Genomic DNA, 21177 nt, shown 5'->3' with positions numbered 1-21177 from the left:
TTTTATAAATGTATAACATTATGATAAGGATTTTTCATGAATTTGAAATGTATAATTAAATTTGAAAGTAAAATCAAAATAATAACTATCTTGTTATAGTTAATAAACTATTAATGATTATATTAAACCAACATAGAAAATGACCTAAATTGATAAGGATTTTTCATGAATTTGAAATGTATAATTAAATTTGAAAGTAAAATCAAAATAATAACTATCTTGTTATAGTTAATAAACTATTAATGATTATATTAAACCAACATAGAAAATGACCTAAATAACCTCATGGATATTACAAATTATAAAACAAATAAAAGGATAAAATAATAAAATCACAAATGAATAATAACTATTTTGTTAGAGTTAAGTACACTATTAATGACTATATTAAACCAACATAGAAAATTACCTAAATAACCTCATGGATATTACAAATTATAAAACAAATAAAAGGGCAAAATAATAAATTCACAAATGAAAGTCATATATTTATAATAGTAATAGATAATAGATAGATAGATAGATAGATATAGATTTACTCTACCGCATTTATTCATTTTGTTGACTATCTACATTTAGGTATATAGTAATCAAAGGAATCATTGGATTGTTCTTTCACAATTTTTTTTGTTATCTGATTGTTTCATCAGAATTGAGAAAACTAGGTCTTGATAGTGTTCAGTGTTATAGCTAACATTATCAAAACCGTTAAAAAATTTTAAAAATTGTTTATTCACCCTCTCTAATCACATTAACCATCTTAACAATGTACATTATTCAATTTATCTGCCAACAGATACAAAGTTTTTTTAGACCTAAGCTTCTGAATGACAAAAGAAGAGTTGAATACTTGGAAACTTGTGAGAAAGGGAAACCTTGGGTATATGATCTCTTTCATGACATAAAATAATCACCTTTTTTTGACTCAATCCATGACATATCTTAGTTACATTAACCTCAATTTGGTATATTTATTGACTTATACAACTCGTCATATTTCGTGTACGTATATATGAATATATTAACATAGTCGTTAAAGGGTTATCCATATATATATATTAAAAAGTCGTCGTTAGGGTTCTCTTTTTTTACATGCTGAGGTCAATCTAACCCTTGAGATATCGTAGGTACACGCAAAATAGTCAATTCTTGTTCTTATATCAGCACTAGTTTACTTGTTTAACAACTTGGTTTTGTTTACAATACAGTCCAAGTGCATTCTGCATGTTGTAAAGATTTATAGGTTTAATTAATTCAGTTCTCTATGCGAAAACAATAAGTATGCATAGCTTGTAACAATTTTAGGGGGTGGTAGTATAATTATTGTGAATTTATAGATTTTTTTTATAAAATTTTTAATTTCTCGTGATGTCATATTTTGATAATTGATATAAAAATTATATTTAATTATGTTTGTGAGACCAATATCATGAAAAAAACAATAATTTTAATATAAAAAATAATATTTTTTCATGATTAGATCGAGTTGGAAAAATTTTAATTTGTGGCTATTTATTATCAATATAAATATATTAAATCCTAAAAATCTTAGGCAAAAAATTGTGTAAGACGGTCTCACGAATCGTATTTTGTGAGACAAATATCTTATTTGGGTCATCCATGAAAAATTATTATTTTTTATACTAAGAATATTATTTTTTATTGTGAATATTGATAAGATTGAATCGTCTTACAGATAAAGATTCGTGAGATCGTCTCAAAAGAGACCTATTCAAAATCATATTCAACATTAAATTTGGTCAACTTTTGGAGTTGAACATATCTAATAATGACAAATTATTTGTCAAAACAGAATACCACTTGCCATTAAATTATGGAATATTATAAGGTTCCTAATAATCTTAGTCGCTATATATAATTTAATTAAGCTGACAGTAAATCTAAGCACCGCCTTAATTTTTATTAAAAAAAAGATTTAATTGTTGTGGCTAAAGAATATACACACTAATAGCCCTAATTTAAAAGTGCTTGATTTTTTTTATTAATAGTTGTTGGATAATGATACACATTTTCAATTAGATCGACATCTACAATAAACTTCCAATTATACCAAATTATTTTTTGTGGGAGAAAAAAATGCATTTCACTGAAAATAAATTAATAAGATTAGATGATGTCATAAATTCCATTTAAACTACAATTTATATATATTAATTTATTTATTTTATATATAACTTTTATTGCAATGCCATTAAAAGACATCATTAAAAAGCATTATTAATAATTAAAAAATAATGTTTCCAAAGTCCAACCACGTCGGTTGAAATGATTAGATTCAGGAACAATTCTTTTGTCCAGTACTTGACGCTTTGTAAAGACTAAATTTACCTTCAATTTTTTTTATTACATATTCCGAATTAAAAAAAGGGCATCGAACCAAAGGCATGATTCATGTGTTCTCTTTCTTTTTGAATTGAATTGAAGCTTAGAAAAATCTAGGACAAGAAAGAAATTATTTGTAAAATGGATATATAGAAATTTGAAAACGAGAAAGTAAATGTAATTTTTGTAGAATATATAAGTTGGTCTAATTAAATCCAATATAACTTGATGTAATAATTTGGTATTTTCACACTTTTTAATCCTTTTGTTAAAATGCTGACATAACATCGGACGATTTTTTCCTTATTTGAAATAATAGACAGATTTCGAATTAATGTAAAAAAGTTGATTTATGCTCCAAGAATATTAGAGATGGGTAGATATTGCATATATATTAAGAGAAAAATTTAAAAATTTCTTCTTTAATTTCAAATGAAATTATTACTCGGTTTAGTTGTTGGATCTGGTCTTTTAATCAGAAGTCATGGCCTAAGCAATTAATCCCCTATTATTAATTATATTTCAAACTTCATCACCTCAATTCAAGTCTTAGGAAATTAGGACCTAATTACTTGAATGGTTGTGAATTATTTTATTTTTTTCCTTCTTTTTTTAAGTGTGAATTATTTGATCCATTAACAAACTATTATATTTTAAAACAAAAATGACCAATGCAGTGCAACAACTCCTTTTTGACAACTCTCACGTTAAATAAGGCACACTGCATGCAGAAAAAGTGCGACTAGTGTCACGCCCCAAACCCGGGCTCGCTCCTTCGTGACTGCACAATAGGCCCTATAGAAATTACTTCGTATTCTTTGATGTCAAGATAATAGCTATGAATAATCATTGACTTCCGAGAAAGAGTAGAAGAATGAGATCTATCATGAGACATACAATGTATTACAGATTTATGATCGTTACTTTTGATTTGGGCGGTTCTTTTTTACGTGGACACAAAAGTAGTGTTTAATTTATTGCAGATTATTTATATATTAGTGTCCGGCGCTTCAAGTTTTTGAACATTGAATTCTTGTCCAGCATGCATGTAAACTCCATTTAATTAATATTTTCGGACAATATAAATTTACATGACTTCAATAGTCAAATAAATGTTCCTGGCCAAACGCCGGTTCTTGTAGTACAAATGGATTGAGCCATTTTTTGTGTACGAATCGTCAACTATGACCTGTTGAATTTGTACGTAAAACACTACAAGTTTATAAATTGTCAAGCTCGACATATGGACTTTCTTCCGTCTCGATTTAAATTTTTGAGTTGAAATTTTCCGTTTTTAAAATATAAAATTAACTACGAAATGAAATTATCGATTTGAAATCTCGACGAAGAGAAGGCGTAATTTAAATCGCTGACTGATACGCGCAAAAATTAACGACTTAGAATGGTAGCAAGTTAAATTTTTTTTTTAATATATGCAAATTGAGATGATTTATTTAATTTTAAGGTGGGATTTTGATGAGTCGGTCTACGAAAACTTCATTAATTATGAGATATAATAATAATGTTATATATTTCAACTCGACAATTAGTTATTTATTGTAAATATAGAAGAGTTGGCCATTCTAATCTAATAAAAAAAACAAACATTAAAAGAGTTGACACTCTTGAAAGTTGACATTTTCGTTTTTTGTGTGTACGTAACATGCGAAGGTAAGCTTTCGGGTCTGACTTTTCACAAAAACTTTATCCATTTATTTAATGGGTTATTAAAGTCAAAAATCTGGACTTGTATATTATAAAATGGCATGCTTTTTTCATACATCACATGCAAAATATTCAACACGAAAGCAAAAACAAGAACAGAAGCTAAGTTTACGTCGTCATATAGTCTGAAAAATGGTTGTTAAGGAAGAAGATACGGTAATCTTTCCGGGGCAGGCTGTTCAAGAAACATTCACAGAAGGAATTCAGGAGGTAATTGTTATTTTTTTTGAAAGTATTCGGTATAAGAAATATTTTTACTGATTTGAAGGTTGACATATGTTTAATGTAATTTGGTGATGTTGCAGGAGGATCATCTGAAATCGGCTAAAGCGAAGATGGATGAAGTTGCAGAAGAAAATAAGAAACTGAAGTTGACTTTGTCGCAGATGATGAAAAATTACCAATCTTTGAAGATGAGTTTTGATGGCATATTCAAAGAAGATGATCATCCCATTAAATTTAAAGGTTCATTCCCCAAGCCTGATGAATCAGAAGAAAAGTCCGAGCTCGTTTGTCGTCTAAGCTTGGGGAGTGTTTCAGGTGAAGATGGCAAGAAACAAGAGAAGAAAATTAATCAAGACAACAAGCACCTTAAGGAGCTTGTTAAATCTGATGGACTTGAACTGGGATTGGACCACAAATTCCATTTATCATGTGATTCTGGTGATTTAACAAAGAATCCGAGCTCGGAGAATAACAGCTTAGATGAATCAAAGGAAGAAGAAATCGAGGCTAAAGGATCTATTAAAAGTTTGAAAAGTGCAAGAAGTGCTACAAGTGATGAAATCTTGGAGCTTAATCCTGTGATCAAGAAGCCTAGGGTTTCTGTGAGAGCTGTGTGTGACACTCAAACGGTTAGTTATCGATCCATATGCTTCGGATTGTTGATCTTTGTTGATTTTATGATATTCGAGTCAAAAGGGTAGCTGCGTTTAATCCTGAAAAGTTTGAATTTCCATTTGTTCAGATGAACGATGGATGTCAATGGCGAAAATATGGACAGAAGGTAGCGAAAGGAAATCCATGCCCTCGAGCTTACTATCGCTGCACAGCCTCGCCATCATGCCCTGTAAGAAAACAGGTATGTGAATTCTTCAAACAATTATCAATAAAGTGAGTTGTTATTTCATGTATCTGGAAACTTAATAGTGAAATTAATTATAATCATAGAAGAAACCCTAATTTGTTCTATTACATGCACAGTTCACATAGAGGAATATTGATAGCAATATTTATGTACTCTGTGCAAAACAATTCGTTTTGACTTTCATAGAGGGAAGGATCTGAGTTTTACTTTAAACAAGCTAAATTGTTTACTGATTTATTGTAGCTATATATATTGGCAAAAACTTGTGTGAGACGGTCTCACGGGTCATATTTTGTGAGACGGATCTTTATTTGGTTAATCAATGAAAAAGTATTGCTTTTTATGCTGAGAGTATTACTTTTTATGGTGAATATGGGTAGGGTTGACCCGTCTCACAGATTGAGATCCGTGAGACGGTCTCACATGAGACCTACTCATATATATTTGAGGATAAGGAGACGAATATTATAATATAAATTGTAATTTAATTAGATACATATATATCTTGAGTAATTATAGATAATCTTTAGATAGTTTAATCTAGTTTCAGTTAAATGTTACTTTGGAAAATTGCTGTATTATTTAAATTGAAATCGGTTTTATAAATTTAATTTGCTACATTAACCATTATACTGCCCATTTCCAGGTGCAAAGATGTGCAGATAACATGGCCATTCTAATCACTACCTATGAAGGAACACACAACCACCCTCTTCCGCCATCTGCCACCACCATGGCATCTGCGACCACCTCAGCCGCCGCCATGCTGAACTGTGGCTCCTCCACGTCTCCGCCAAGCATAGGAGTCTTCTCCACCTCCTCTGCCACCGCCTCAAATTTCAACACGTTTAACTTTTCTTCATCAAATAATACCCTCACATCACCCTACACTTTCCCAAGAGCATCCATCGCCACTTCCCAATCACACCCCACTGTTATCCTAGATCTCACCCCACCAAGTCACACCTCGATTCCATACAACAAATACAGTCATTCTTCAAGCTTGTTTTCTTCCACGCCAGGATCTTCTTCAACTTGTCTCAACTTTTCATCAGTACCCCATTCGGATTCTGGCTCTTTAGGCATTTATAAGAACTTGTTTCATACCGAAATCCATGCATCGTCTTATTCTCAGCCTAGTGTTTATAACAAGAATATCCAAGAAGACGTTTTGAGCGTTGATGGAATCGGTGCCGCGGCTAAGGCTATGGCTCGTGATCCCAAGTTCCAAACAGCATTAGCTACCGCAGTCGCATCGCTTCTTGGAAATGGAGGTGGTGTCAATAATGTTCAAGAATCAAATTCAGGACAGAACCTGAGGTTGGGTGAGAATTTTGGTCTGAGTTTTTCACAGCCATCGTCAAGAAATGGTGTTACTGCGTGTGCCACTAGTTACTTGAGCAAATATCTCGAATCACTGAATCCACAGCGGAAATAAATTGGCATCTCTTCCTTTATCTTCAAGATTGGATCAAGAATAAGGACAAGAAAAATGTTAATTATTTTGTGCATTTAATCATGGTTCTAAGATCAAATTATTCTCATGTTTCACAATGTTTTTTTTAGTAGTGTTAGGTGCTAGGTTGTGTAAATGATGTATTTGATGTATGTGAGACCGGCGAACAAGAATAGAAATGTGCAGTTTCTTAGGGATTAACTGACTCTCTTATGTCCTGCTACAACTTTGTAATAACTTTTTGGTAGTGGATTTTTTGAAAATTACAATTTTAATATTGTAAGATACATATTTTGGATTTTAGTCATGTATATAGTTAAAGTTTGATTTTCAAGAGTAACTTGATTTTTTTTGGGCCATTTTTCTTGAAAGTCGATAAACACATCAAATATTGCTTATTTGGTCATGATAATCTTCTATATAGCTTATATATGACAAAAATAAAATTTATGTTATATATAGTAAAATCATCTGAGCTAATAAAAGAAAACGACAAGTTTTTTCTACCCATTTTGAAATACTAGGTGTCGTTGCGCTTTATTTTTCCCCATCATTTTTTCGTAAATGAATTTTAATGTTTGTAATTTTGGCTTAATTTTTGCTATACAGAAGAGTATGAGTTACATGTGAAAACTCGAAAATTTATACTAGAATTTTCGACAATTGACTCACTTTAATTTTTAAAATTCCTGATTTGGGGATCAAGATTTCTTTTGAATTTTGGCAAGATAAAACAATATTGATATATCAGGATAAAGGATTTTGGAGATAAAGATATCAAGTGAAAATGAATCTTTGAGATAAATACCCAGATTACCAAGATAAGTGATCTTGGGATAGTCATAGGCAACTTATCAGAAATCAAATCTTCGGAATTCCTTTAAAATTCGAGATTTAAAAGTTATCAATTCTGTCTCGACATCCTTCTCGACACCTATGGATAGACCATCAGACAAAGTCACACCAAAAATATACTCTAGAGCAATGCTAGAGGTGGATACTAGGCGAAGCGCTATAGAGAAACTCTCTCAAAAGGAAGAAGATTTTCAAGAAAAGGAAGAAAATTTTTGAGTAATATACCCTTGCCCTTCACGTTATTAAGCAAAAGAAATAAGGTAAGTGAGATTATGTTTCAAAATAAATATATTCACGTATGAGATCTTCGTCTTACGATTTTGTTTTCAAAAAATTTTGTTCCAGCATGATTCCTTCATTCATGTCATGTTTAAAAATAATGTGTTTAAGTACTGTTATGATCGACTTGATATGGAAAAGGATTTCAGAACTATGATAACATATGATTATTATACAATGGTATTGTAACGTCGTAGGACTCCCTTATACGGTGAGATTCTAACCGTGAATTTCAGTGCATCACGTTTATGATATGTTATGTTTTTGTCAATATATGCACCTAATTTGAAAAATATCTACGCATTTGTTATATGTGCTCGATCGGTCCTCATTTTCTGAGTGTTTCTCCAAACATTCACGTATTACTCTCGCTTCTCATATAAAAATGAAGACCAATTAGACGAGGAGGATCAAACTATGTTTTTGGGTTGGTGAAAAAGATGTTTTCAAATTTAAGAACTTAAATTAGTTACGTTATTCCAGTTTCTAATTAAGTGGTAATGCTTCCGCAACTCTGTTTCGTTATTGGGAATTGTTGTGAAAAAAAGTTATTTATGAAGTAGACTAGTTTGATTTATATTGTACTATGAGATTTTTTTTTTTTTGAAATTTTTTTTCAACAAAGTCGGTGTAGATATGCCACGGACGAGGAGCTTAACATGAAAACTAAAAAAATATTCGATGAATTTAATGGTTTTCGGCCAAAAAAAAAAAATTCTGATACGGAATGAAAATCAAAATTGTACAAATGACATGACTATTTAAATTCAAAACCTGCTAACTTGCAATTTCCCTAAGATATCCACTGAGGTTCCCACTGCCTATCTCTCCTTCAAATTTTCAACTCAATACAAACAATGATAGTTGTGATGAAAATTAAGGAAATATATACTGATGCGAAACAAGGCATTTGAAGGTTGAAAAATATATACTCGCGGCCGCATTGCCTAAAACTTCAATTTATCTGTTTCACTTTCAGAGTGTAATTAAAATCCTAGCACTAGTAATTTCATACAGAACAACGCTTAGCAATAAATGTCTTTTTATCTTTCAAGAATCAATATTTAAATTCATTTATAAAAGGCATGTATACACCTGTTACGGGGCCCTTGAGACGACCCGTTTGCTGTATATTCACGATTCATCTTTCCGTCTGCTGTGGTCTTAAAACTCTGTATTGGATCAGATCACACCAGGAGTTCCCCCAAACACTTCAGTGGGCATGTTTCTTGAAGAGAATACTCAATGAAGCGATAGAGGGAACTCTAGGGGAAACCCGACGACGACTCGTTCTGTTTCTTGGATATATGGTACTTGAATTAGTTCATATATCCTTCACGGTTTATATAGAATGTGCTGGTATGATCCACATAAACTTGGAATATTTGTGGTAGTCTGAGCCTTCCAGATTTCGAAGGGGCGAAAAACTTGACGATTAAAGCTTTAGTTTCTGTTCCTAGCCGTGATGTTGGGTCAAGTGAAGAAAAAGCATTTGATATATCAAAAGTTGGAATCTTTTCATTACATGAAAATTCCATCTTTTTATGTTTACTTCTGTTACAGGTTAATCTCATCCTCATGTTACATTATGAAGCACTATATATCTTAAGACTTCGAATTAAAAGGGATTAAATCGAATTATCAGTGTCCTTTATATCAACTGAATCCGTTGCACTTTTCCCTGACAAATCAAAATAGAATTTTACTAGAAATTGTGATGCCAAAAGTGATGGACGGAAAGATGCAGATTTTGTGGTCACTTGCTCTAAAAAATATTCCCTTTTTACTATTTAACCTGAATTCATGGCTAGGTTCAAGCACTCGCATGTATTTAACCTTATTTCACTGTGAGGAAAAGTGGTCCTCTGAAGCATATATGTCTTCTACAACAACATGCATGCAGTAGTACTAGTACTCTTCCCTACCGGCTGGAAACATGAATTAGTTTTCTTTCTTTTCTCCAAACATAGACTCAACTTGTCTATAAATAGATACATATCCTGGTGAAGTATGACATAGAAAGAGTTAACTAAGAATCGGGTTTCCTCTCGAGTTTCCTCGAAACACTTCATTGAAGAGCTTTCATGCTTCCCACTGAAGTGTTTGGGGGAACTCTGGTGGTCAACTGATATTTAATGTAATAATGGGTTTTATCTATCTTTTTTCTTGTCTAGAATGCTATATGTGACATGATATTCAAGAAAGCAATATTTTAATATGTAATTTCCGGGTAGAACAACCTGTTTTTTCATTTATGTCTTTCCTTCTTATTATATATATCTTAATTGACAGGCTAAAATTTTTCTTTCAAACAAGTATGCGTTATTTTTCCAGGAACTATCGAAAACAGAAGGCAAAAAGATATTTCCCACTATTCCAACTCGGATGGAACTTTGCCTGGCCAACTGAATATCCATGTCCAATATAAATGCAGCCGTAGCTGGCGGATGCTCCTCCAAACACGGTAGCACCAGTCTTATACGACCATATGACGGCACCGGTTGCAGCATCCATGGCATATACAGGTCCGGTAGGTGCGACTGACCCTGCAAACAGAACTCCATTCACTATAGTCACTGGTCCGTGTGCAGTGTCATTGCTCGGATCAGCGGTGGTCCACAGAATCTTCCCTGTGTTGGCGTCCATTGCCACCCACCCACCGGCTGTGGTGTTCTGAGTGGATGGCTTGAGCGTAAAGGGGAGTCTATCGCTATTTACGATATTCGTATAAACCCGTTTTCCATCCGTGGCAGCACCCCACACCCCTCCTCCTTCCAGAGATCCAGGACCTGCTTTCTGTAGTATACAAGTAAAAATAGAAACACACTTGAGCGCGCTGTATATTCCCTGAACACAGCTATTCAAAACAAGAAACTTACCGTGGACCAAACTATATCTCCGGTCTTTCGATCCAAAGCCCACGCAAATCCACTTTTCTGCACTGCCACGACAATATCACGAAACTGTCCATTCGATAATATAGTCAGTAGCATTGGAGCCTCTCCGAAATCAGCATCCAGGTTCGGGCCTGTGGGGCAATCAGGATTATTGGGTACCAGACACGCGAAATAGAAAACATCATAACCCCCAAGTTGCTTAGCCCAAACAATCCTCCCTGAATAAATGTCAAACGCCAAGATGGAATTGAAGTGAATATCGGGTCCGAAGCATGGATTAGTAGGGCCTGTTGGAGGCGTTGTTTGATTATTCAGACGAGCCTGACACTGTTGCACGGCAGGTGGAGCAATGTAAAGATTGCCTGTTCCCGCAAAGACGAGGCCTCTTGTTACGTCGATGGAAGGGCTACTGCCCCAGATAGCTGCACCAGAATATTCACCTAGCTTGCCCCCGTTATCGGGAAGTGTGTAGGTCTGCCACAAAATTTTTCCTGTTTTAACATCCAGTTTTGCCAGGCTTCCACGGAAAGTGCAACACTGTCCGGCTGGCAAAATTTCTTCCAAAGATGACACTCCCACGTACAAGCCGCTGGAATCACAGAAAATTGTTACCCAAATTTCTGTCATAATTGCTCATTAGTAGAAAGTATCTCTGTTTTACTATAGTTAAATAATCGTTAACTATTAAAGGCTCAAACATGGGATATTCGCAAAAAATTGAAGGAATATAAGAAATTTTACGCTTACTTTTCGGTAAAGTTTAGCCATATCTAATTTTTTTTAGGTAAAATGCATTATATTTGGTAAAGGATCCTCAGCTGTGGGGATCTCTAAGATCTTATATCATCTTGGCCCTCTATCACCGGGAGCCCGAGCGGCATGGCATTAAAAATAGCTTCTAAAAGTAGAACTGGCTAACGAAGCCTAGCTCGTTTACGTCCTGCCATTCCTATCTATCTATCTATCATTGGTCAACTAGAAAATCAGCTAGACCCTACTTTATTTTTCAAATGAATTGATTCGCCAGTAGCACAATTAATTTTTTTTTGAAAAAAAATTTAGGCTTTCTTTTATATTTTATTTAAAAAAAACAAACTATTTTCTCATTTTTTTTATCTTGTCAATTTTTCACTAATCATTTTTTCGACCGTTCAGACCTTTTTGTTATTATTTTTTCGAAAATTGACTTATTTCTTATATCCCAAAATTTTTTTAAAAACATTTCTTGCAATTAAAAGTCTAAATTTAATTTATATTACAAACATGTGATTAATCATATATTACCAAAAATAAAATTTTAACTTTTAATACAATTAAATTTTCAAATACCTGATATATATATATATATATATATATATATATATATATATATATATATATATATATATATATATATATATATATTATTTTTCATCAAATTCCAGTTAGTCACATATTTGTAACCAAAATTTTTTTTTTAAATACAAGAAATAATTTTTATTTTTTTAGATATATATGAAATATTTCAATTCTTTTTTAGAAAAAAATTATAAGGCTGAACCGGTCGAAAAAGAAAAATTGACAAGATAAAAATTAAAATAAAATTAAAAATTTTAAATGTTTATATAAATAATGATATTAATAAATTAAATTTTTTGAAATTCAATCGTAAACATAATTCAGATACTAAATTCAAAATCTAATTAATCACTGATAAAAATAAAATTTTAACTTTTAAATATAAGAAATTATTTTTTTTAGTGATATAAGAAATAATTCAATTTTCAAAAAAATGTAAAAAATAAAAAAGTTGAAAAAGTGCCGAACAAGGTGAAAAATGATGCAACAAAAATTGACAAAAAAGAAAATATTTATTTTAAAAATAGAAAATAACCAAAAAAAAATAATAATGATTGCGTTGCATCCTTTCCCATTATATCCAATAAAAAACAAAGTGAAATACAAGATCACAAGTAGAAGCACCTACCCCCGATAAACAGTTCCACCCTGAGTGATTTGGCTCAAAGGACCTGGATCTAACCGAGTAGACCACACAAGCTGCCCAGTGGCTCGTTTCACCGCAACCACGTAAGCCGGTCCATAGATCGCGACAACCAAGAGATCATCAGCCACAATCGGGGTGGCGCGTGACGCCGTTACATTCACATATTGCCTCGAGGGAAGTATGCCGGTTAGCTGGCCTAAATTTTTTTGCCAAATCAGTGCTCCACTGAAAGCATTCACTGCATAAAGATTTCCATTCCATGATGGAAAATATACCACTCCGTTCGCTACGGCCGGTGTCGCGGTTATGTCGAATCCTGCATTGAATAGCCATCTTAGTTTCAATCCCTTCACTGTGATTGGATTGATTATAACTTCATCGATGGCGTTCCTTCTGTTTGTTATGTCTCGCCCGTGATTATACCACTGCAATCAAGAAAACTTGAATCATTAATGTTTGCAAAATCAAATAAATAAATATGAGTTTTTATTTCTAATTTTTTTTGTGGCCTACTTCGGCAGAAGATAAGTCTGAAAATAGAATTAGAGACAAGACTGAAAAAAGGGAAACAAGAATGCAACTCATGTTTGAACACTTGAGCATCCGAAAATTGAAATGGTATTTATAATCATTAAAATATAATAATAATAAATATATAAAAGTCCATTAATGCGAAGAATGAAAAAGGACAAGTAGGGTTGCCAACTCTTTTGAATATTAGGCAAAAACTTATCTGAGACGGTCTCACATATCGTATTTTGTGAGACAGATCTTTTATTTGAGTTATCAATGAAAAAATATTACTTTTTATGCTAAGAGCATTATTTTTTCTTGTGAATATCGGTAGGATTGACTCATCTACAAATAAAGATTCGTGAGACCGTCTCACAAGTAACCTACTCTAAATATTATTCAGAGAGTAAAGTTTATATGACTTGAGTTTTACGTTTCAATACCCGATCTAATTTCCAAGTTCCCACGGGCAAGTGATTCGAGAGAAGAAAATCAATTTTAATATTAATTTGTTACTTATGAATATTACAAGGAAAATTAATGTTTTTTTGTCATCTATGTTTTCATGATCACTATTTCTATATTTTCCCGGTTGTTATTTTTGTCTGTTATATTATCAAAATTGAATTTTTATAATTTATATTTACCTCTCAACGAAAAAAGATTAAACGCGAAAAAACAAACAATCATAGCAACGACCACCAATCAAACAAATTTAGAAAGGTGAAACAAAATATAAAAATTTAGAATGTCAAAATTATATTTCATTAATAGAGTTTCAAGCTATTAATTTATTAAATCAATATTGCAATAATTGAAAGAAACTTGATTCTACTCCCCGTAAGTTCCCCTAACATGACCGCGTGCTTGGATAAGGCCGTTTTAATAGAATTGAAAATGAGAGAGCAAAGAATTTGTCAAAGTGTAGGTGTCTTGTGAGACAGTCTCATGAATCTTTATCTGTGAGACGGGTCAATCCTACCGATATTCACAATATAAAGTAATACTCTTAGCATAAAAAGTCATATTTTTTTCATGGATGACCCAAATAAAAGATTTATCTCACAAATTACGACCCATGAGACCGTCTCACATAAGTTTTGCTCAAAACAAGAAAGTTGCGTTTACATCGAGAGAAAATTTTTTTTTATACTAAATTTTTTTTTGGTTCACTGAATATTTAAAAGAAAAATATGATTCATTTTACTTTGATTTTTTTATTACGTAAAAAAAATAATGATGTTACGACAAAAAAATAGTTAATATAACATCCATAATTGTTTAATCATTCGACATCATGTTATCAATTAAATCAAAATATTGAAATAAAATTTAATATACAAAAGTCAAACTTTGAATGATCAAAGAGAAAATAAAGAAGTTAATTTCTTTATATTGAAGTCTAACGTCCACTCTGTAGCGTCGGTCTCTCCTTCAAAATGGAATATTTGATTAGACTTTCATACTGCGGCATCAAAATTGGAGTTTTATCTCAAAATAAGAGGATGAGGGCTTACGTACGCATACTTTAGGCATGTAATCATAACTTGTAATATCATCACACGATGTCTCATCATCTACACTCAAATTTTCTGGATAAGATTAGAGATTTCATCTTTTGCTATGTCAACCAATCTATATAATATTTTTCTCGCATCCTCATGAGGTTTGCTCAGTTGAGTTAGATCATACATCGATCTCATTATTTGGTTGACAAACACCATCTCAGATACAAGATCACCACCATCACCACTGCAACATTCTTCAAAATCATATTTAACTCTATTTCTTACATTCTTTGTCACGCCCCGAAACTCGGGATTGACACCGGCGTCGTTTACAATCACACAATTTAAAACGACAAGCCTTTCGTAGCACAGTTTAATCCGAAACCAGTTTATATATCATAATCTCAAAATGTAACAATTGTCTTTACAATCACCGAAATAAATAAGACGACAGAGTTTTAATGCGGAAACGTAAATCTAATTAATAATAACTTAAACTAATTCCCTTGAGCGTTCACCATCCCCAGAACTGTTCGGACTCCTCATCCTCGAGTTCCTCTTCGGGCTTATCTGGGAAGGGTTGTAAGGGGGGTGAGTATTTGGGAATATTCAGCAAGTGGGGGAAATATCGAGTACAATAAATACAACATGCATAAATTTCGAACATAAAACATGAGTTCCATACGTACTTCGTAAACATGCATAATATTGACACAGCACTGCGACTCATCTACTTTCTACGGTTTACTGACGTCAGTCCCTAATTTTTACTCCTCTAAAGGGGCGAGGCCGTATAGCGGTTATGTCCCCCACCGCGTAAGGGTACGTCGTGGTTGGGATTCCCACCCGTATACAGTCGACTCCTCACAGTGCATTTAAAATCGTATGACAATACAAGAAAGGAGTAGAAGGAAGATTGTACCCGACTATTTGTTTTTCTTGTAAAAACCGAAAATATGCATATACAAATCCGAAATTTTAAAGTTTAAAAATAAGCCCACTTACAATAAATATTGTTGCGAAAACGTAGGTGCTTGGCTTTGAAAAGTGGATCGCTTCGTGCTCCTCACTCGGGCAGCGCTTCGGCTTAGTTCCTTGGACGGTTTTTGTGCAATATTTCGGCTAGGGGGGTCTGCTGAATTTTCGAAAATTGCAGCTATGGGTTCTCGAAAATATGAGGTAGGGAGGCTAGGTATGGTGGAGTATTTATAGGTGGGGAATGGTGGGGCTAAACATGGCATTAAGATCTCACATTTTGCACTCAATATTCTCCCGATTTTCTTTCCCAAGACATCATTCCATGGTGAGTTTATTTACTACCAATTTGAGAGATTCATTCCTTTGTCCCTAGCCCTAGATTATTTTCGAAAATATATGCTAGCTAAGTCAAGGATTTTGTGCACAATTTGATGATTTGGCTCCACTTTTTCTTGAAATTTCCATGCATCCATGCATCACAATCTAGGCATATATATTCTTAGGAGGATCTCGAAAATTTGATTGCCATAGCATGCCTTAATTCTTTAGATATTGTAGGATACCTCAATCTTGTAAATCCCTCTTCCCCAATTTCGAAATTTGCATGCCTTGGTATACCTCTTATTGACATGGTAATTGAGATTCTCAATAATAAGATTTCTAATACAAGGATTTCCCTTATTTTCTCAATTATTTCAAGGGTCTAATATCTTAATTTCCTTACACATGAATAAATAAAATAAAAGTTGAAAAATTACGGTTCTCACATTCCTCCCTCCTTATGAGAAGTTTCGTCCTCGAAACTTGAGTTGGCTTGGTCTCCAAATAGGTAGGGATATTCTTTCCGCATCTTTTCTTCAACTTCCCAAGTTGCTTCTCGCTCCGTGTGGTTGGACCACTGCACTTTGACGTAGGGGGTGATACGTCGCCTAAGAACTTGCTCTTTAGCGTCCACAATCCTGATGGGGACTTCCTCGTATTTCAGTTCTTCCCCCAAGTTCCCTTCAATTACGAGTGGTTCTACCTCCAACACGTGACTCGGGTCTGGAATGTACTTTCTTAGTTGGGACACATGGAACACGTTGTGGATCCTTGACATGTTTGGTGGCAGTGCCAGCCTGCATGCTAGCGTGCCCACTTTTTCCAAAATTTCAAAGGGTCCCACATATCGAGGGTTCAACTTGCCGGCCTTGCTGAATCGGACAACTCCTCTCATAGGCGAGACTTTCACATAAGCCTTCTCGCCCACATTGAACTCTACAGGCCTTCTCTTAAGATCTGCCCAACTTTTCTGTCGATCTTGAGCTGCTTTGAGTTTCTCTCGGACAATTTTAACCTTGTCTACTGTCATCTGTACTAGCTCGGGTCTCACTATATCTTTCTCTCCCACTTCATCCCAATAAAGTGGTGATCGACATTTTCTTCCATAAAGGGCTTCGTATGGAGCCATTCCGATGCTGCTGTGATAGCTGTTGTTGTAAGCAAACTCAATTAGGGGTAAATGAGTGCTCCAGTTGCTACTGAATTCAAGAGCGCATGCCCGCAGTATATCCTCTAAAGTTTGTATGGTTCTCTCCGTTTGCCCATCGGTTTGAGGATGATAGGCCGTAGTTAGGGTCACTTTTGTTCCCATGGCCTCTTGAAAGCTCTTCCAAAATCGCGAGACGAACCTCGGGTCTCTATCAGATAGGATGCTCACTGGCACTCCATGCAGCCTCACAATGTTGTCCATGTATAAGGAAGCCAATTTGTCGAGATTGTAGTTCATGCGGACGGGTAGGAAGTGTGCAGTCTTTGTAAGTCTGTCTACTATCACCCATATACCGTCGTGGCTTTGCCTAGACTTTGGCAATCCTACCACGAAGTCCATGGAAATATGCTCCCACTTCCATTCGGGAATTTCCAAAGGTTGCAGTAATCCTCCAGATCGCTGGTGTTCTGCCTTGACCTGCTGACATACCTGACATCTGGAGACGAATTCAGCTACATCTCTTTTCATGCCATTCCACCAGAAACTGTTCTTGAGGTCTCTGTACATTTTCGTACTGCCTGGATGGACTAAGAATTTTGACTTGTGCGCCTCTGCCATTATCTCTTGGCGAAGGTTATCATTGTCGGGCACACACAGTCTCCCTTTCATCCATAAGATTCCCTTGTCATCAATCTGATGCTCCTGAGACTTCCCTTCTCTGACCTGCTCCTTAACTTTAGTAAGTACCGGGTCTGGATCCTGGTTTAACTTGACGGTCTCCTGTAGGCATGGCTGGGCAGAGAGGGACGCTAGAGTTATCTTGCCTGGGCCCTTACGACTTAGCGCATCAGCCACTTTGTTTGCTTTACCCGGATGGTAACTTATGGTCAAGTCATAGTCCTTCAGGAGCTCGATCCATCGCCTTTGCCTCATGTTAAGTTCCTTCTGGGTGAATAAGTACTTGAGGCTCTGATGGTCTGTGAAGATTTCACATTTAGCACCATAGAGATAGTGCCTCCAAATCTTTAAGGTGAAGACAACCGCTGCTAGCTCCAGGTCATGAGTAGGATAATTCTGCTCGTGCGGTTTCAACTGTCTTGACGCATAGGCGATCACTCTTCCTTCTTGCATGAGTACGCACCCTAGGCCATCTTTAGAGGCGTCACTGTAAATAGTGAAATCTTTATTTTCCGCTGGCAAGATCAGCACTGGTGTGGATGCGAGTTTCTCTTTCAGTGTCTGGAAACTTTTCTCGCAATCCTCACTCCAGGTGAATTTAGAATTTTTCTGTGTGAGCTTCGTCAGTGGCACGGCTATCGAGGAGAACCCTTCGACGAATTTTCGGTAATACCCTGCCAATCCAAGGAAGCTTCTGATATCGGTGGCGTTCTTCGGTCTCGGCCACTCTGTAATCGCCTCTACTTTCCTTGGATCCACTGACACTCCTGTTCTCGAGATCACGTGTCCTAGAAACGACACACTTCTCAGCCAGAATTCACACTTGCTAAACTTAGCATAGAGCTTGTTCTCTCTTAAGATTTGTAGAGCAAGGTGAAGGTGCTCTTCATGGCTCGCCTCGTCAGGAGAATAGACGAGAATATCGTCGATGAATACCACTATGAACTGATCCAGAAATGGCTTGAATACTCTGTTAATAAGGTCCATGAATGCTGCCGGTGCGTTGGTCAAACCGAAAGGCATCACTGTGAATTCATAATGCCCGTATCTGGTTCGAAAGGCTGTCTTGGGAATGTCTTCAGCCCTGACCTTCAATTGGTGATAACCTGTCCTCAGGTCCAGTTTAGAAAAGATGGCAGCTCCCTTAAGCTGATCAAACAGATCGTCTATCCGAGGTAGAGGGTACCTGTTCTTGATCGTGATCTTGTTCAATTCTCTGTAGTCGATGCACAATCTCATACTCCCGTCTTTCTTCTTGACGAAGAGTACCGGAGCTCCCCACGGGGACACACTCGGCCGAATTTGCCTCTTGTCTAGCAATTCTTGAAGCTGTTCCTTTAGCTCCTTAAGCTCAGCTGGTGCCATTCTGTAAGGTGTTTTAGAGATTGGTGCCGCACCGGGAACCAAGTTGATCTCGAACTCCACTTCGCGGTCTGGGACCGTCCCTGAGAGTTCTTCTGGAAAAACATCGGGGAACTCTCTCACTATCGGGATGTCTTCCAGTTTCAGCTCGACTTCTTCTGTTACCTCCCTGACCATTGCTAGGTAGATATCTTCTCCGGATTTCATGGCTTTCCAAGCTTGAGATGCGGACAATAGTGATTTCCGCCCCTTGGATTTACCGTGAAACACGACTTCTTCTTGATTCGGGGTTCGGAGTTTGACTTCCTTTCCCTTACAATCTACTACTGCATTGTTCCTCGCTAACCAATCCATCCCTAAGATGATGTCGAAATCGACCATGATCAACTGTATCAAGTCGGCGCTAAAAGTCTGATTATTGATACTGATTTCACACCCTCTGTAAATCTCCTCAGTTTCTATAGCTCTACTCGTAGGTGTGGCTATTCGGAAAGGTTCAGTTAGCTTATCAGGCCTACGTCCTAACTTCTTAGCAAATCTCTTAGACAAAAAGGAATGGGTAGCACCGCAGTCAAATAATGCATAGGCAGGTACTGATTGAATTAGAATGGTACCTGACACTACTTCAGTTGCGTCATCAGCCTCTTCCTGGGTCATGGCAAAGATCCTAGCATTGGGTTTGTCCTCTTTTGGTTTACTAGGGCCTGCTCCCGGATTTGGCCTAGTTCCTCTGTTTGGCCCTGCTGGTCGGTTGGCAGCGGTAGGATATTCTGCAATTCGGTGCCCCGCTTTCCCACATCCAAAGCATACACCGCTGGCCCTTCGGCATTCCCCGGAGTGCTTGAAGCCACATGTTGAGCATGGCTTGAGTCCTTGATAGTTAGTGGCGGGGGATTGCCCGGAGGGAGGTCCACCTGACTGATTGGGCCTCTTGAACACTGGTCTCCCTTGAGAAGGCTGGCTGTTAAGAGGTCGCTTGTTCCTGTTTTCCCCTTCTCTTCGACGAATATCAGCCTCGGCTCGGATAGCCGCACCCATCAAATCGGAAAAGTTGGCAGGTTGGTAGACCGCTAGAGCTGATTGGATCCTGCTGTTCAACCCCTTCTTAAAGCGGTGCAATTTCAGGACTTCATCCGCCATAATCGCTGGAGCATATGATCCAAGGGCATTAAACTGAGAGGTATACTCTACTACTGACATATCTGGGGCCTGACTGAGATTCTCAAACTCACTTAACTTCTGCAGTCTGACATCTGCCGGGTAGTACTGTTTCAGAAATGTTTCCCGGAAGATTCGCCATGTGATTGGTCCAGCAGCGGTCATGGCTGGCGAGACTGCTTCCCACCATTTAGCTGCCTTGTCTTCCAGGAAAGGCACTACTACGTCCACCTTTAGGGCATCCGGGACTTCCAGCAGTCTCAACTGAGTTTCCACGCTTTTTAGCCAGCTCTGGCTAACTTCGGGGTCGGCAGCGCCACTGAAAGTTGGGCACCTATTCTTGCGCAGAGACTCGTAATGAAACTTGACCCCATGCTGTGGTGGAGGTGGGGGCTGCTGATTAGCATTGGGGTTCACTAACCCCTGAAGTGTCGTTGCCACGATCGTGGCTATAGCCATCAAATCTGCTTGATTAAGGCTGAATTGAGGTGGAGGTGCGTTGCCTTCTTCATTAGTGTTGTTGTTGTTGGCATAACGGGGGTTGCGAATCTGTCTCGGTGGTCTACCGGCCATTTCCTACAAGTTAAACGTTTCTAAGAATTTGTTGTACAAATCGACAAGATTGAATAGATAAGTTATGCTCTAACAACTGAGTAAATAAACAAACATAACTTGAATATAGATGCACGACTGAGATAAATAATAATCATATTTTATTAATTTTCGAATTTAAAGAAACAACTGAATGAACAAAGCGTACTGAATGGAAATATGTCATGCTGACTAAAAATAAAATAGCAACAACGGAAGGATAAACTCCTAGTAATAAGGAAAAATAACTGAGGGACTCTAATCGTCTATCTCTCCATCTCCTATGGCAGCT

The 21177-nt window shown here is 36.1% G+C and overlaps 4 protein-coding genes across 5 annotated transcripts; 1 reads left to right on the top strand and 3 right to left on the bottom strand.

Moving 5' to 3' along the window:
• The first annotated feature begins 4147 nt into the window (after positions 1 to 4147).
• On the top strand, positions 4148 to 6884 carry LOC140807592 (WRKY transcription factor 72A-like). Of its 2 annotated transcripts, none has more exons than XM_073164518.1 (4): positions 4148 to 4278; positions 4374 to 4922; positions 5036 to 5149; positions 5802 to 6884. In XM_073164518.1, exons 1-4 carry the CDS (start codon positions 4201 to 4203, stop codon positions 6591 to 6593), a joined length of 1533 nt encoding a protein of 510 aa, XP_073020619.1. In that variant the 5' UTR covers positions 4148 to 4200; the 3' UTR covers positions 6594 to 6884. The 2 variants fall into 2 exon arrangements, with proteins under 2 accessions (XP_073020619.1, XP_073020618.1); XM_073164517.1 differs by having other exon boundaries at positions 4148 to 4284; positions 4377 to 4922.
• A 3092-nt stretch (positions 6885 to 9976) lies between these two features.
• LOC140807308 (uncharacterized) lies at positions 9977 to 13247 on the bottom strand. The gene is made up of 4 exons (XM_073164106.1): positions 13140 to 13247; positions 12609 to 13051; positions 10625 to 11231; positions 9977 to 10541 (listed from the first exon to the last, which is right to left on the bottom strand). The coding sequence occupies exons 1-4, from the start codon at positions 13227 to 13229 to the stop codon at positions 10083 to 10085; spliced, it is 1599 nt and encodes a 532-aa protein (XP_073020207.1). The 5' UTR covers positions 13230 to 13247; the 3' UTR covers positions 9977 to 10082.
• Positions 13248 to 16388: 3141 nt separating this feature from the next.
• LOC140806802 (uncharacterized) lies at positions 16389 to 16976 on the bottom strand. Its single transcript, XM_073163334.1, has one exon. It carries the CDS (start codon positions 16974 to 16976, stop codon positions 16389 to 16391), a length of 588 nt encoding a protein of 195 aa, XP_073019435.1.
• A 175-nt stretch (positions 16977 to 17151) lies between these two features.
• Positions 17152 to 20867, bottom strand: LOC140806801 (uncharacterized). The gene is made up of 4 exons (XM_073163333.1): positions 19067 to 20867; positions 18138 to 18799; positions 17586 to 18041; positions 17152 to 17304 (listed from the first exon to the last, which is right to left on the bottom strand). The coding sequence occupies exons 1-4, from the start codon at positions 20865 to 20867 to the stop codon at positions 17152 to 17154; spliced, it is 3072 nt and encodes a 1023-aa protein (XP_073019434.1).
• Between the last annotated feature and the right edge of the window lie 310 nt (positions 20868 to 21177).

The sequence above is a fragment of the Primulina eburnea genome, chromosome 12 (genome assembly GCF_022965805.1).
Source record: "Primulina eburnea isolate SZY01 chromosome 12, ASM2296580v1, whole genome shotgun sequence".
Taxonomy (NCBI): Eukaryota; Viridiplantae; Streptophyta; class Magnoliopsida; order Lamiales; family Gesneriaceae; genus Primulina; species Primulina eburnea.
The sequence above is the reverse complement of the archived record's forward strand: the minus strand, read 5'-3'. Positions and strand labels throughout refer to the sequence as shown.

Excerpts from the sequence above, each read along its gene's own strand:
- LOC140806802 (XM_073163334.1), bottom strand. The coding sequence starts at position 16,976 with ATGACAGTAGACAAGGTTAAAATTGTCCGAGAGAAACTCAAAGCAGCT.
- LOC140806801 (XM_073163333.1), bottom strand. The coding sequence starts at position 20,867 with ATGGCCGGTAGACCACCGAGACAGATTCGCAACCCCCGTTATGCCAAC. Across the intron at positions 18,800-19,066 it reads CAAGAGGCAAATTCGGCCGA|TGATGCCTTTCGGTTTGACC; the intron begins GTGTGTCCCCGT and ends ATGAATTCACAG. Across the intron at positions 17,305-17,585 it reads AATTCGTCTCCAGATGTCAG|AGACCCGAGGTTCGTCTCGC; the intron begins GTATGTCAGCAG and ends CCTATCTGATAG.
- LOC140807308 (XM_073164106.1), bottom strand. The coding sequence starts at position 13,229 with ATGCTCAAGTGTTCAAACATGAGTTGCATTCTTGTTTCCCTTTTTTCA. Across the intron at positions 13,052-13,139 it reads CAGACTTATCTTCTGCCGAA|TGGTATAATCACGGGCGAGA; the intron begins GTAGGCCACAAA and ends TCTTGATTGCAG. Across the intron at positions 11,232-12,608 it reads GGTGGAACTGTTTATCGGGG|CGGCTTGTACGTGGGAGTGT; the intron begins GTAGGTGCTTCT and ends CTGTGATTCCAG.
- LOC140807592 (XM_073164517.1), top strand. The coding sequence starts at position 4,201 with ATGGTTGTTAAGGAAGAAGATACGGTAATCTTTCCGGGGCAGGCTGTT. Across the intron at positions 4,285-4,376 it reads AAGGAATTCAGGAGGTAATT|GATCATCTGAAATCGGCTAA; the intron begins GTTATTTTTTTT and ends ATGTTGCAGGAG. Across the intron at positions 5,150-5,801 it reads CATGCCCTGTAAGAAAACAG|GTGCAAAGATGTGCAGATAA; the intron begins GTATGTGAATTC and ends GCCCATTTCCAG.